This window comes from Brassica napus, chromosome C9 (assembly GCF_020379485.1).
Source record: "Brassica napus cultivar Da-Ae chromosome C9, Da-Ae, whole genome shotgun sequence".
Classification (NCBI taxonomy): Eukaryota; Viridiplantae; Streptophyta; class Magnoliopsida; order Brassicales; family Brassicaceae; genus Brassica; species Brassica napus.
The window spans coordinates 8,182,015-8,196,757 of NC_063452.1; the positions used below are offsets into that span (position 1 = coordinate 8,182,015).

Consider the following 14,743-nt stretch of genomic DNA (forward strand, 5'->3'; position numbering starts at 1 on the left):
CCACGAGGATAAACCGTCCTCAGGTTATCATCGGCGACGCCGAGATCAAGATTCGCGATGAGGACAATCTTCATGAGCGGGGAAGTAACCGAGGATGAGACGGAGGAGGTGAGACGGAGGAAGCGTGCGACGCGTTCACCAATGACATCTTTCGTGGGAGTCTGTGTGAGACGGAGGAAGAAGAAACGTCAGAGGAAATGACGTCATCGGAGAGGTTCACGACAGAGAAGGAATGGCCAGAGGAATCCCTTTTGTGGTGAGGAAGGAGAAGAATAGTCATTGATGGATCGTTCTTGAGGTTTTGGGTATTTGAGGATGTTTCGTTCAAAGGGAGGAGGAGGAAGTTAGCTTTTATACTTACACAGACGCACCGTCCTTTTATGTGTTGTTTACAACTTTCAACTCTGAGGTGATGAATATACTCTTTTTTTCTACGTACACAAATACACAATTACTTTAGTTACGAGATTATTTGTTAAATACCATTTTTCTGTTTATAAAACTTTGGAAGCAGCACATTTTAATACCAATCGAGAGAAAATGAATGCATTTATTTCAATTTCATAAGCAGAAGGTTTAATAAAGGCCGGCTTTTGTAAAAATTGTTGAGTATTTTGTAAAATATCATTAATAAAAAGTTAGAATACATTTTCTAATTTTTACTTGGGTTTAGGTTTAAGAGGTAGGATTAGGGTTAAGATTTTAGGATGTATTGATAAAAAAAAGATTTTAGGATGTAGTGTAATTTAATGTTTTGATCAATTCATAAATGCTATTTTGGAAATTTTTCTGTTTGAGTGTTATTTTTGTGATAAAAATTTAAAAATACTAGTTGTGAGATTACTCTGTTCAATATACAATATTCAATTTATAAAGGCCATGTTTTGTAAAAATGACTAAAAGCTCGTTTTTAGAAACTTTTAACCAAAAAATTAACTAAGAAAAGTCTTTTTTAATCTAAAACTGAAGGTTGTATGAACGTTTAGAGTAATGTGCATCTTTTACATTGTAATAATGTTTTGTATCACTTTCTCAACAAATAATAATAAGGTTTTGTATCACGACGCAAATCAAATATTAAATTGATTGAAGCGTTGTAAATAGAACAAAAAAAGAAGTCTCCATGACTACATGCATCACAATATTGTTTGCCAAAGGGACTTATCATTTGGCAAACTAATGGACACACACCGCAATAAGTCATAGTAACCAGCGGGGTTGGCCTGGTGGTGTTGAGAGAGCTTCGGCCTCAATACGCACCCGGGTTCGAACCGCTGGCCAGGCAATTGGGATATCTAATTCCTCATAGTACCAAATGGTCCGCCTCGCGCCGAGGGGTTGGCCCCTGGGGGTGGAAGTCCCTCCAGGTTAATCAAAAAAAAAAAAAAAAAAAAAAGTCATAGTTGACACCAATGGCAAGATTATAAATCTGGTTCCATTTGATGAAAACAACTCTTCAGATCCTCTTCTAATTTTATTATAGTAGTCGACATATTTGTGCCACCACCAATGACAAGACAAACCAGTAATGATGAGGTTGGTGTAAATGGAAAAAGGAAGAAACCATTGGGACAGAAAACATTTTCACACATTTTCAATCTTTTGGTGTGAGTTCTTTTAGTACTTATGCATATGTTTTTGCTCTTGACCATATCAAGATCCTTCAGCATATTCTCCTGAAGTAAAGGCTCAGTGTGACAATGTATCCTTCCTGAGGGATTAGAATTTTCTAATCAGTTATGACAACCAAAAATAAAGAGAATCATTTAGAAGGCAGGGCTACTTCTGTGTATTGACACAAAAACTTTCGTTTTCCCTTGCCCCTTGAGAAGAAACAACAATAACACTTGAAGACGTCTCGGCGCTTTTAGGTTTCTCAGTTTAGATTCACCTTTTGCTACTTTTTGACAGCTCAGACGAGATGACAAGGGAGAAGGTAGCGGTATAATGGGTGAAGATCAAACAGTGAGGAGAAAGAGATTCATGAACTGTGGTGAAGATGAGCTTGAGCACATAGCTATCCTTGTGCTCACTTCTGAAAGAGTCCACGAGCTGAAGGTGCTGAGATCGTCTATTTGAAGAGCGTAGTATCAAGGAACAAAAAAAAATGGGGCATGGTTGTAACTTGAAAGCAACGAAGCCATCAAGATTAGAGAAAAATAATAATTATGAGATATTGAGATACTAGCTCTTTTTTGGTATGTCACAAAGATCAAAATCTTCTGCAGAGCTGCCATGGTTACTTAGTAATAAGAAGAAAAAAAACAGTGAGGAAATTTAGTAGTAAAAACTAACGATTCGTGGATTGAATATAATACTCGGGGTAAATTCAAAACCTGTTCTAGTAAGAATGATGATTAGCCCAAGAGATCACGAATACAATAACACTGTTTTTTTTTCCTCTTTTCCTCAGCCAGAAAAGAAAAAAAGAATATGACACTGAGGTTTCAAGTGAAAAAAATGGGAATCCACCAACATTTGTTTTGAGCATATAAGCGTCATAAGGGTTAGATTCAACTACATCATTATGCGAAGGACTGCGAGTCCCACTGCTGAAATGGAGACCAGTGTACCAATGCAGTATTTGATAACTTCGTATTTGGCCGCTTCTAGCTGAGCTCTCAATGCATGAATTTCCTGCAACAAACAAATAATCATGTGTTATCAAATCTTCCCAAGTTCAAAAACATGAAGAGAAGTTTATATGAGTAAAGGAGATAGCAATACTCTGTCAAGCTTGTTCGTGAGGTTTGTTGTTTCTGAATTCTGATTAGCTAGCTCATCACGTATCCGGCTGTAATTAACAAAGAGAATCACAATCATATTATACCATATAATTCAAAAACCTCACGCCCTCCACCAATGTAAGTGTTGGTAAAATGGTAATAGTCATGTGAGAAAATGTGGAAGTTTTCATACCCTCTTTCAAGATTCAAATCCAAACGTTGTCCAGCTGTTACCTTATCAATTTCATACCTGTTTCAACTTAAGATGCCTTAGTTTCAGATTGTTTAAAAGATATACCAAGATGACGTTGGGAATGTGAGAGAGGGTAGATAAAAATGAACAAAACCTTAGCTCGCTTCTCATCTTCTCTATATCCCCTCTTAGTTTTTCTGTCTCGCGTTGTAAAACGGTAAAATGATGCTCCTGCAAAACCAAGTGAAGAAAAGTTTTAACACAACATCATATGAAAAAGCTGCCTAAGACTCACAGAGAAAGAGAAGATAAAAACAGATTATCATGTGTTAAATTTATAAAGTCCCCATAAATCTTAGAATTGAAAAGTAACACAACCTCTCAAACTAGCCCATAATGAGAAGAAAGCATTCATATAAGGGAGGACATGAAAATGTGAACGTACGTACTAATGAGCAACCCAGTATTGTAATCATAAACAAAAATATACATGAGGCAATGGTGTTTTAAATTGCGACTTTTTCAATAGTAACAAATGTTTTGTATCAAACGACAATAGCAATTACAAACAACAAGTACTATATGCAAGATACTGAATGTATATGTCGTTGTTACCTGAGAGCTTTTGACTTCAGATTTAAATTTGGAGAGATTAGAATCTTGAATCATTTCAATCTGTACCCACACAGACACCAAGTAAGACAAAAAAAAAAAAAAAAAGTTCGATTGCATTGCAAAAAGCAAACAAGAAACCTTCTGCATCTCAGCCTTGGAAACAAAGGACTCGGAGACATTCTCCAAGCTATCATTCAACACCTCAGTGATTGCAGAAGTAATGGCCTCTGCTTGTTTTGATGGTACACCTTGTGCTTCTAGACTCCTTACCTAAACCCTCAAACACACAAAAACAATTAAGATTCGTTGCTTCCATCAAACATGTTCTTTGATACTCTCTGCCTTAGCTTTTAGATCTAGGGTAACGTTACCAGAGCCAAGGTATCGACGAGGAAAGCACGCTTCCCATTGACTTTCGTGAGCTCCGAGATTTGCCTGAGCTGGAAGGGGCGACGATCAATTAAGCCGTAGGAGGAGGAGGAGCCCAAGCCTCGGGGTCTGGCGATTGAGAGCGCGGATTGAGCTCCTAGCAGAGCCAGGCGCTTCGACAAGTTCATCGATCACAAGGGGATTTTTTCTTCGCCGGAAAATGAAAATCGCGATTGATTGATTGATTGATTTTGAGAGTTGAGGAGAGGAAGAAGAGATTGAGGGAACGGTTTCTTCTTCTTCCTTCCACTTGGGGGTTTGGTTTGATCTCGCGATGGATGTTAATTTACATACTTACCCTTTGACCGGGACCAGTATTCTAATAACCCGGTGATACCAAAACGCGATCGTTTACTTACTTGCCCGCAAAGTCTTTTTCTTTCTTTTTTTCGTTTTTCCCTTCTTTAAACTTTTTTTATACTCCCTCTATTTGCATAAATATTAAAAAAATTATTATTTTTTCCAAAAGTAACATTTGATATTTAAATTAGGTGTGGTTAAACCAATTATAAATAAATATATATTATTTAATTGGTCACACTATACCCAATAAAAGTAAAAATTATAAAATTATGAAAGCTACTTATATTTTGAAACAAACAAATTTTAATATTAAACAAAAACTGTTGAGTGTAATTCTTTATATATTAATTTGAAACCTACTCTTCTTTTGTTGTATAATGAAAGCTGAGGTACAATAATGATGTGCGGGTCAGGACCGTCAGGTCATGCGTTATGGCTAGTTACAAGGGTCACTGTCAAGAGGTTTGTGGGCTCAAGTGGTCAGGATCTGGTCAGCGGCGAGCTAGTGGTGGCAACGACAGTCTAGTACACATATGGGATCGTTCTAGCTCTACGCAGCATACATCTGCAGCTAAAGCTCTCGCTTGGTGTCCTTTCCAAAGCAATTTGCTTGCGTCTGGCGGTGGTGAAGAAGATAGGAAGATAAAGTTCTGGAACACTCAGACAGGGGCTTGCTTGAATTCGGTTGACACTGGTTCCTCCCAAGTTTCTTCTCTGTTATGGAGCAACAAAGGAAAGAGAGCTGCTTAGCTGACATGGGTCTCAGCTCACACTGTGGAAGTACCCATCGATGGTGAAAGTGGCTGAGCTTTCTGGTCATACATCAAGAGTTCTATCTATAACACAGTGTCCGGATGGTTGTACTTGTACTGTAGTCTCAAGCAGCAGGAGACGAGACTCTGAGGTTTTGGAATGTTTTTGGAGTACCTGAAACCGTCAGAAAACCTGTTACAAAACCAGCTCGTGAGCCGTTTTCTCATGTGGCTCGTCTTCGATGAGACCGTGAAGGCTAGCCTACAAGGAAAGCCACTGATCGATAATTGATCGGATTAAAAAGTTTAATTGTGTAATTTTGTCATCAGAGTTGCTAACTAAAAGGACGCTTAATGTAATAGAATGACAGAAGTTTTATCTTCTGTCACCACCTTTATTTGCAAGTCTTCGTTAGGCATTTTTGTGATCAATTCGTTGACTTCTCAAAAAGTTTTTCTCATCTTTCTTATTTTGTTCTATACGTACATCTTTGGACAAAACTTGTTTGTTTACAGCCGGTTTGTTCTAAACAACTCGAGTGTGGAGCATTAGTTGTTGATAAAAAGGGGGTATGTTTGCTCTTCTTTGGTTTATATCATATAATGCGTCTGTTACGAAACAGAATAAGATGTTGTCAAACTTTATTATTATCTAAGAAAATCAAAGAAAACTTAACTTTTTTGTTTGAACAAATCTTAGTGATATTTTAATACGAAACCTGATGTATGGGGGTGAATTAAGACTTTCCTAAAGGGAGGTTTACTGATAGAAAACATATAGTTGGTCTAGCAAATACTATATGCAAGAGGGATATTCTCTACCACCATATTCACCACCACGACATTTCAGTACTAAGCTCTTAACCCCCAAAAACAAAGAAACATTTCAAGCTAATTATGAGTGAAAGGCTCTCAACAAAAGACTCTTGTGCATAGTGTGTCTAAAACGCCTAAAACTGCTTTTTAGGATGCAGCAAACATCACCCAAAAACAGGAGGAGACTGAGAAAAGCTGGTTTAGTTGTGGAGGTAAGTGCAGGCTGCTCCTTTCCTGCAATTTCCATTTTCTCGATGGAACTTGCATACTCTTTGCCCTTTGAAGTTGTTATGCCCACCACTTCCACTTGACTGCCTATTCCAACCATACCCAGAATCTCCATTCTGGTTCTGTTGGTTTCCCCAGTAACCAGTTTGGTTCCCTCCTGACCCACCGCTTTGCATTGCTGACTGGTTTTGAGTTCCCCAGTTTTGATTACTGTTCCCAGACTGCATCCCTTGACCTGTCTGCATCCATCCAGAGCTTGTACTAATCCCTGGAGCTTGAACTTGGGCTTGGGATTGAGTTTGGCCTGTTACACCCCACCCGGAGTTTGCCGAATAAGCTTGTGGTTGTTGTACTTGGGCGGGCCCGCCCCATCCAGGATTAGGCATTCCCTGACCAGTTGGTGGAACCGAAGATGCAGCCCAGTTTACGCTCATTCCAGCTTGAGGAGGACCAGCCCATCCCATGTTTGGATTTACAACAGTCGCTTGACCCCAGCTGCTGTTTTGGTTTGTTGGAGCCTGAGGTTGTCCCGAGTTTTGACTGTTGTTCATACCCCATGCTGGCGCCTGAGTCTGAGTATTTGATTGGCTTGGAACTGGAGCCCTCCATGGATCAGATGCTGGAAACCCTGGTTGACTTTGCGAGGTGAGAGCACTTGGAGTTGTGGTGCCATAAGACGCAGAGGTATTCTGAGAAGAAAATGGAGCATCACCTCTTCCACGACCATGTGAATCAAATTTATCCGTCTGCATGTTACCCCAGCTTTGCATTCCGCCAACCGGTGTTGGAGATGGAAGAGGAGCAGAAGAACCATAGTGATTAACAGAAACGTTAGCCCGATCTGGTGTTGGAATTGGGTGGGTTCCAGGCTGCAACTCACCAGCAGAGTTTACAACCACAGGGATATCTGTCCTTGAAGCTTGACTCGGGACAGATTGTGCTGAAGGAAAACTCATCGACTGGACAGCTGACTGTGCAGAAGGCTTGGTTGGAGACCATCTGCTCTCAAAATTTCTCCTTTTTGCCGTTGGGGTTGTCATTTGAGTCGGAGTAGGCGATGGAAGGCTTCCGCCTGAACTCCAAGTATCCTGAGAATTCTTGGGAACGTCAAGGACTGATGGAGCGGTCCTAGCAGAAGAACCTATATTGGGTTCAGACTGGCTGGATTGACCAGAATAAGCTTTCGGGTAGCTATTATCCACCGACTGGCCTTGCTTCTGAAACAGCCCAGCCAATGCATCAGTCAGGAGAACAGAGTCCAAAGATGACTCGTTGGCTTTCCAGATTTCCAACTTAGCAGGGAAGTACCCAGTGTTGTTCCACTTACGGAGCTGCGCCATTGAAAAAGGTCCTTGAACTTTACCAGATGGGTCCTTGTAATGCCACATTTTCTCTGACTCATTTGACTTGGGAGTAGGCTGCGGAACAACAGGAGGAGGTGGCGTTGAGATTACGGGGGCAATTCTAGGAGACAATTCTGGTGGCGCAACAGCACGGGAACTTCTGGGAGGAGGTTCGGGGAGAGAAACAGTTCTCGGCTTCTCAGAGCCTAAATAGTGTTGCATGTCTTTTTCTCTTTCTCTACCTGAATTCCACAGACTATCACTAACCTTGTCGTCAGAACTACCAAGATAATCTCCTCTTCCATTAGAGCCTCTACCAGAGTAACTTCTACTTAACTCACGAATTGCGCTTGTGCTTGAGTAGCTACTTGTGCCAGTCCATGATTCATTGGAACCAAATCCTCCCTTTCGTGGCGATATCGGGTCTCTTCCTCTTCTGTTGAAGCTACTACTTCGTCTCCTCAGACTTTTCTCTAGATGCATTACAACAGCCAAATATCGAAAAACGTTAGAATAGATAACGCCAGACAATAGATGCAAGAAACAAAACTTGATTTTTATACGAAACCTTTTTCTTTTTCTTCTTTTTCATCTTCGTCTTCGGACTCATAATCTGGGTCCATCTTGGGATCAGCATGTATTTCTGGAATTTCTTCTAGCCTGCGCTGCCGTTCCTCTGGAGACTTTAGCAGTTGCACTTTCTCAACACATTCTCGCAGCGTAACAACGGGTTAAGGATTACTTACGTAAGTGAACAGAAAATAATGAAATTATATGCTTTTGACGACAAATGACAGATCATATGCTCTTTCCAAAGTACAGAAACATACACACAGAAACATTCCCAGAGCATCGGCAATAATCATTTTGACAAAGAACTAAAAAAAATTCAACAGATAAGGATATTCTTTTCTGTGGCCCATGTCGCTAGCACGATCACGCAAATGGCTGAAACGTAGGATCTCTGCGTCCAACAACTGCATCATAAAAGTAACAAATTTCGAAACATAAGAGAAACGATAGAACACTAGTCATGCACATTGCCTGGACAGATTAGTACAGTACTACAGTTAATCTCCGTTTCCCAATCTAGAGAGCTCACTTACCAAACGTATAATAATGAGTAAAAGGACAATAATTAACAACTTACGTTTTTTACCCTCACTTCCTGCAGCGCTATGGCCTTTTCTTGTATATCACCCTAAAAAAAAACAATTGACATTAGAATACCTAAAAAAGTAAAAGCATGACCGTCGACAGAATTTTAAGACGCAACCATATGCAGACTTCAAATAATATTAAGCATACCACTGTCAGCCTGTTGATTAATCCACATTTTATGCTCTGCCTTAGACGATTGCATTCATCCTGAAATTATTGCACGGAAGCTATTGGTTAAACATATGGCATTCTTGAACAATTACTGTTCACTAACCAGGAGAGGTTCGCTCAGAAACGAGGAACACTGCCTCCTCGGCTTGTCAACATATGCAAATGCAAGAGAATTCTATGTAAGAACTAAAGTTCGAATCAGCAGAGGAGTGTGTCACCTCAGTGAAATCTTGATTTGATATAATGTCGATGGATATCACTTCTGTTTTGTCCAAGTTCAATATCTCAAGTACATAGTCTGTTGTTTTTTTGCCAACTTTATAGGGTTCAGGAGCTTTGCTTGTGCCTGTGTTTCAAACCAAAAGAGATTAGAGTCAACCTTTGAATTAACCATATATTAAAATAATCTGTAAAATGGAAACTAAACATACCAACAACTTGAACCAGTCGATATAAATCTTGCTTTTGATTTCCAGATATCCTTAACCTAACAAATGCACTCGCTACTTTTTCTTCGAATGCTGTAGAATCTTCAAGTAGATCTTCCACCAAGCTCCGCCTCAAGTATATCAAATTAATGTTGTGCATATCAACAGCAGCAAAATCATCAAGATTGGATTGACGCCCTTTCCTTGCACCCTTTTTACGTGTTTTACGTTTCTTATCCTTCCCACTTTTCACTGGATGGTCCACGTTTTCATCAAGATCCACATAGTCAGGGTCTGTATCAACAATGCTACCTTGAATATTATCTGCCTGCTGCTGCTCTTTATCAAGGAAATGGGTATCAAGGATATTTAACATCTCAAAGTGCCCAACATGAGATTTCCCGAACAAATTCTTAAGCCTGGAGTCACAAACAACTTGGCTTTTACGACGGGGATCACGAAGATTGTATTTTTTTATATAATCCAGCAGGAGCGCATGTACTTCTGTGGAAGGTAAGAAAGATTTGTCACCACGTCTCATGTGCGCGACAACATCCAAAAGTTCCTTGGAAGCCCACGTTTCACCTGACGAGCTTTTATTAGCTGGTGATTGGTTTTTCTCCGCAGAACCAGACTTCGATCGACTTCTGGTCTTCTTCTTTTTTGGAGAACTATCCGAATCTGATCCTTCATCAGTTACATAGTCAACCTCCCTGGCTGTTCCCTGTTTACCAGCATGAGACTTATTTCCTTTGTGTGGGCTCTTAGCCTGATCAAGTTCCTCTGGACTTATAGATAGCTGCGTTTTCAAATCAATCCAGTAATCCTTGAAGAGAGATTCCCAGCTGGTCTTGTCATCAAAATCCAACTGCGCCTATAAAAGACAAAACGGATTCAGTGAGAGGTATCAGAAACAGAAGACTGACAGTCAAATTGATAGTGGAAACTAAGGTATAAACGAAAAGCAACTATTCGGTGTGGAACAACGATGACCAAATTCATAGTGTATTAGTCATATTTCAAAGTAAAAAGACAGAGACGTATGCTTATAATGCATCAACCAAGTTGAAAGCTCATAAACACGTGCATAAAGCAATAGAGCAATTCTCCAGGAGAAAACATAATCAGTAAGTATCATCAAGCTTTCTATGCTTAGTCCACAAAATGTTTGATGAGAGAAACGGTAAAAGCAAGTTCATGCGGTACTTGATCAGTTTTATCAACAGATAATCACAAAAAAAAAAAAAATCAACAAGAAAGAAAAAACTAAAAGTGTATTCAATCAAGCATACCGGCTCCTTCTTTTCCTGCTCCTCTCTTTCTATCAACTTGATTGTCTCCATGCATGTTTCACACAAACCCTTATTACCTCTTATGCAAAAAAAGACAGCATCCTTGGCGCAGCCCTTGCATAATGAAAACACACATGTGTAACACAAGTATGTCGCAGTTTTCTCACATTTGCTACACTGGTGCCATCCTATTCATGAAAATGTAAAATTGTGTTAGGTTCTACTATAGAGACATAGAAATAGACCTTCAAAGATTAAGCTTCCAAATACATACATATACAGAGAGAGGAAACAAACGGAAGTATGACAAATGACCACTCAAACATTATACTATCTTGAAAGTGTATGTGATGTGTTATAATATATGAGGGACAGTGGCATACTAAGATACGGCACAGTGTTCTATAGGCTCTTACATTACATTAGCGTCTGTTATTTATTACCATATGTACCAAAAGTGATTGTGAACCCATTGCTAAAGACACGAATCATCAACAAATCGGTACAAAGGGAAAATAGCTTAGAGAGAACAATTAGTCGATGCCTAACAGAAATGAAAAATCAATATCTTTCTCGTTATATCAAAAGGTTCTCCTAACAAGTTTAAATGGATAGAATTATAGTGACGATGTCACCACTACCAAAGTATATAAAAGCATCAATGCTAGTGTATTTTCAAAAAAAATTACTTAATAAACGACACAAGAGATCCCACTGCTGCTACCGTTGACAACAGCGAATCAACTAAAAGCCACCGTTGACAAGTTCTTGGGGAATTTCAAAGACTACACAGCCTTGATAGCAATCAGTTGCCTTTGCCTGTGTAGCATTTGACAGTGGTACAAAAGGCTTGAGACTAAAGAAAAATTCAATAAGGAAAGACATGGAATGAAATACGATGTGCAAAACAAAAGCAATAGAAAATAACTTTCAACTAAAATTTCAACCTTATAATCTGAGAGGAGTAAAGGAAAAAAGGATTTAGGATAAATGCATACTATTAGCCAGGAACTCAAACGAAAGAAGAAACAAAAAGCTCGAATTACCAAGAAATTGCAATAAAAATCATAATCAGAATGACAGATAAAAAACATATACCATTATGATTTCTAAAAAAGTAACAATGTTAAAGACACTGTATATAACTAAGGTAAACAATATACATACACCACTCAGAGAAATTTTAGCAGATTATGCATCATGTTTTCCTGAACTATATTCACTGATTAAATAGAGAAAAACTTACCACAGTTCCATTTACCCTTTGACCGGAAAAAATCCTCGTCTTGATTTACACAGGAAGGGTGGTAAGCTTTTGGGCAACCCCTGCAAGCCAACATAATCGTACATTTAAATACAACAAAAGTTATCATCTGTTAAAGGGACCAGAAGAAAGAAGGAGAAAAGAGCACATGAACTACAAATGTAAGTTTACCTGCGGTCACAAAGGACAAGGTCACCCCCATCAAAGCATATGAAACAAACATCTTCCTCTTTCTTCTTTCCCGTCTTTGTATTTCGCACCCGCTTCCTCTTTCCTCCAACACCCTTATTTTCTTCCTCGACGTCCTCTGCATCTTCATCCCCCGTCTCAGCCGTTACACTCTCATCCTGTGTCGCTGTTAGTTCTGTCATTTCTATCTCTTCCTGACTTTCCTTCCCCTCCTCTATATCAGCTAATGAGGAGTCTACATGCGTTTCCGCATCAGTCATGTTTTCATCTTTCTCCTCATCCTCATCTTCGGTCCTTGCCTCTGTTTCTTCTGACATTTCAGAAGCTTTTGTTCCGTCTACTTTACCCTCAACAGTCTCCTCTTGTGTCTCTGTCATTTCTGCCATTCCCATCTCCTCCTGTCTTTTCTTCTCCTCCTCAGTATCAGCTACCGATGAGTCTCCAAGAGTTTTCACATCCATCATGTTTTCATCTTTCTCCTGATCCACATCTACGGACCTTGTCTCTGTTTCTTCTGATGCTTCAGCAACTTTTGTTCTGACTGCTTTACCCTCAACAGTCTCCTCCTGTGTCTCTGTCATTTCTGCTAATCCCATCTCTTCCTGAATTTCCTTCCCCTCCTCAATATCAGCCACCAAGGAGTCTCCATGTGTTTTCACATCAGCCATGTCATCATCCTTTTCCTGATCCTCATCTTCGATCCTTGTCTCTGTTTCTTCTGACACTTCATCAATTTTTGCTCCCTCCACTTTATCCGTAACAGTCTCCTCCAGTGCTTCTGTCACTCCCATCTCTTCAAGATCTTCCCTCCCGCCCTCAATATCAGCTATCGAGGAGTCTCCATGGATTTTCACATCTTCCGCCATATCAGTCATGTCATCCATTTTCTCCTCATCCTCATGTCTGATCACTGTCCCTGTTTCTTCGGATGCTTCAGCAATCTTTGTTTCGTCTACTTTAGCCAGTTCCTCGGATAGTTTTTGGGTTTCCTCCAAATCAACTGTCAGTTCTGCTTCACCTACACCAGCCATTCCTTCACCTTCTTCCTCTATCCCATCACCATATTTAACATATGTTTCCACTTCTTCTGCAGACTCTGGTACATGCATGCCCACTGATTTACCAGCTTCTGGATCCTTCTCAAAATCTTCTTTGACATCATCCATAACAGTTTCCTTATCTACAGACGATTCACCCACTCGAGTCTCATTTTTTTCTGAACCCTCATTAGCCACATCATCCACATCTTGGGGCTTAGTTTTGATCTCCAAGACAGGCTTTTCTTCCTCCTCAGTTTTCTTCAATAACTGATTACCCATAGCACCTCCTGCGACATCCATGTCTTCTTTTGCATCTTCATCTGTCAGATCTCTAGCTTCTTCACCAATTTGCAACTCTTTTAAAGGCCCTCGCTCTAAAGGAACTGAATCGCCTAAACCTTTATCCTGAGATGAAATTTCAGTAAAACCAGCCACGCTAGCTACATCTTTAACATCGGGAATATCTATGTCAACACTAACTATATCTTCCAAAGAGGCAGCTTGAGCTGCAGTGTCCTCCTCCATGACATCAACCTTTTCCTTTTCGGACTCTGTGTCCTGCCCTAACTTACTCTCTATCGCCTGACTACTCTTCTCATCGGCCATACCTCCACAAACTACCTCTTGGCTTCCCTCTCTCAGAGAATCATCTCCGTTTACCTCGGAAGCTGGAAGGTCAAGTGATGGAGGTTCTTCTCCTGAAATCGAAACCTTTTCACTTCCTAACCCTAACAAATTAGCTGCTGAGTCACTCTGCTTAGCCGCACGGTCCTCTTCTCCTCCTTCACCAACCACCGGAGGAACCACCTCCACCGCAGCGCTACCGCCAACCAAATCCAAGGAACCGCACTCCTGAGCAACGAAACCCGCATCCTCTTCTCCTCCTCCTCCGCCTCCCTCGGCGGCCGCCGGAGACAGGTCTGCGGAAACGGCATCAACCACACCACTCATCTCAGCGACGGGATTCAAAACCGCAGCGGCGGTGTCAACCGCATCAATTCCTTTCGCACCCGTAGCTCCATCGCACCCGCCTCCTTCCTCGGCGGCAGCGGAAGATTCGCCGCACGGTCCTGTGAGATTAGGGTCGTTCGAAACACGAATACATTCGGGGTCATCTCGCATCGACTCAACGGAAGCTTTCGCCGAGTCGGAATCCATATGCGATAAATAGGGATCAGCTTCGCCGGCTACAACAGTCGTCCATAAAATCACAAATTAAAAAGAGGAAAAGATCTGAAAGCCTTTTTAGGGTTTTCTAGAGGATGATTTTGTTTTTTGTTTTTTTTTTTTGCAAGAACATTTTCAGGTGTAGCAACCACATTAGATACATGTTATATTTACTAATTTCTAGGTCATACGAAAACTTTATCGAGGTCGGTTGGTTTGGAACTATAGACGATGTGGTGGGAGTCTTCAATGTCTCAGGTTCGACCTCTTTTCTTCACCCTTACTTTTGTTTGCTCTTCCGCGAGATTGATTATCGTTACATTTTTCGTTTTCAATCTCCTATATATATTATTTGTGAAACATTACAACTTCTTTTTGTAGCCACATGTCATCACTATGATGATGGTCCATCTAATTATATAATAAGTTTTTTATTAAACTAACCATAAATTCATTATTAATGTCATTTATTATTTTCTTAAATAAAGATTACGGAATTGCCTAATGTGGGTAAAGTATATATGACAATTAATGATTTTGAATAATAAAGATCTATAAAAAAATATATATTCTATCAAATTTGTTTAATTTAAAATTATTAAAATATTTTTTTTTAAAAACACAAT

The 14,743-nt window shown here is 40.0% G+C and overlaps 2 protein-coding genes and 1 pseudogene across 2 annotated transcripts; 1 reads left to right on the forward strand and 2 right to left on the reverse strand.

Annotated features, from left to right (window-relative positions):
- Positions 1-2,324: 2,324 nt before the first annotated feature.
- On the reverse strand, positions 2,325-4,248 carry LOC106347042 (protein FMP32, mitochondrial). The gene is made up of 7 exons (XM_013786528.3): positions 3,906-4,248; positions 3,673-3,804; positions 3,535-3,594; positions 3,074-3,150; positions 2,920-2,976; positions 2,728-2,794; positions 2,325-2,637 (listed from the first exon to the last, which is right to left on the reverse strand). The coding sequence occupies exons 1-7, from the start codon at positions 4,089-4,091 to the stop codon at positions 2,518-2,520; spliced, it is 699 nt and encodes a 232-aa protein (XP_013641982.1). The 5' UTR covers positions 4,092-4,248; the 3' UTR covers positions 2,325-2,517.
- On the forward strand, positions 4,238-5,551 carry LOC106349967 (annotated as a pseudogene).
- Positions 5,552-5,762: 211 nt separating this feature from the next.
- LOC106347043 (zinc finger CCCH domain-containing protein 19) lies at positions 5,763-14,251 on the reverse strand. Its single transcript, XM_048768577.1, has 10 exons — positions 11,893-14,251; positions 11,704-11,783; positions 10,458-10,645; positions 9,169-10,039; positions 8,956-9,083; positions 8,714-8,773; positions 8,556-8,606; positions 8,312-8,382; positions 7,974-8,125; positions 5,763-7,878 (listed from the first exon to the last, which is right to left on the reverse strand). Exons 1-10 carry the CDS (start codon positions 14,106-14,108, stop codon positions 6,035-6,037), a joined length of 5,661 nt encoding a protein of 1,886 aa, XP_048624534.1. The 5' UTR covers positions 14,109-14,251; the 3' UTR covers positions 5,763-6,034.
- Positions 14,252-14,743: the final 492 nt, after the last annotated feature.

What these genes read in the sequence shown, in the direction of transcription:
- LOC106347043 (XM_048768577.1), bottom strand. Translation starts at nt 14,108, where the DNA reads ATGGATTCCGACTCGGCGAAAGCTTCCGTTGAGTCGATGCGAGATGAC. An exon ending in AAAGGGTAAATGGAACTGTG is followed by an intron (nt 10,646 to 11,703) that starts GTAAGTTTTTCT and finishes TTTCATGAATAG; the next exon opens with GATGGCACCAGTGTAGCAAA. An exon ending in AGCAGGAAAAGAAGGAGCCG is followed by an intron (nt 10,040 to 10,457) that starts GTATGCTTGATT and finishes TGTCTTTTATAG; the next exon opens with GCGCAGTTGGATTTTGATGA.
- LOC106347042 (XM_013786528.3), bottom strand. Translation starts at nt 4,091, where the DNA reads ATGAACTTGTCGAAGCGCCTGGCTCTGCTAGGAGCTCAATCCGCGCTC. An exon ending in CCAAGGCTGAGATGCAGAAG is followed by an intron (nt 3,595 to 3,672) that starts GTTTCTTGTTTG and finishes GTGTGGGTACAG; the next exon opens with ATTGAAATGATTCAAGATTC. An exon ending in GATTTGAATCTTGAAAGAGG is followed by an intron (nt 2,795 to 2,919) that starts GTATGAAAACTT and finishes TGTTAATTACAG; the next exon opens with CCGGATACGTGATGAGCTAG.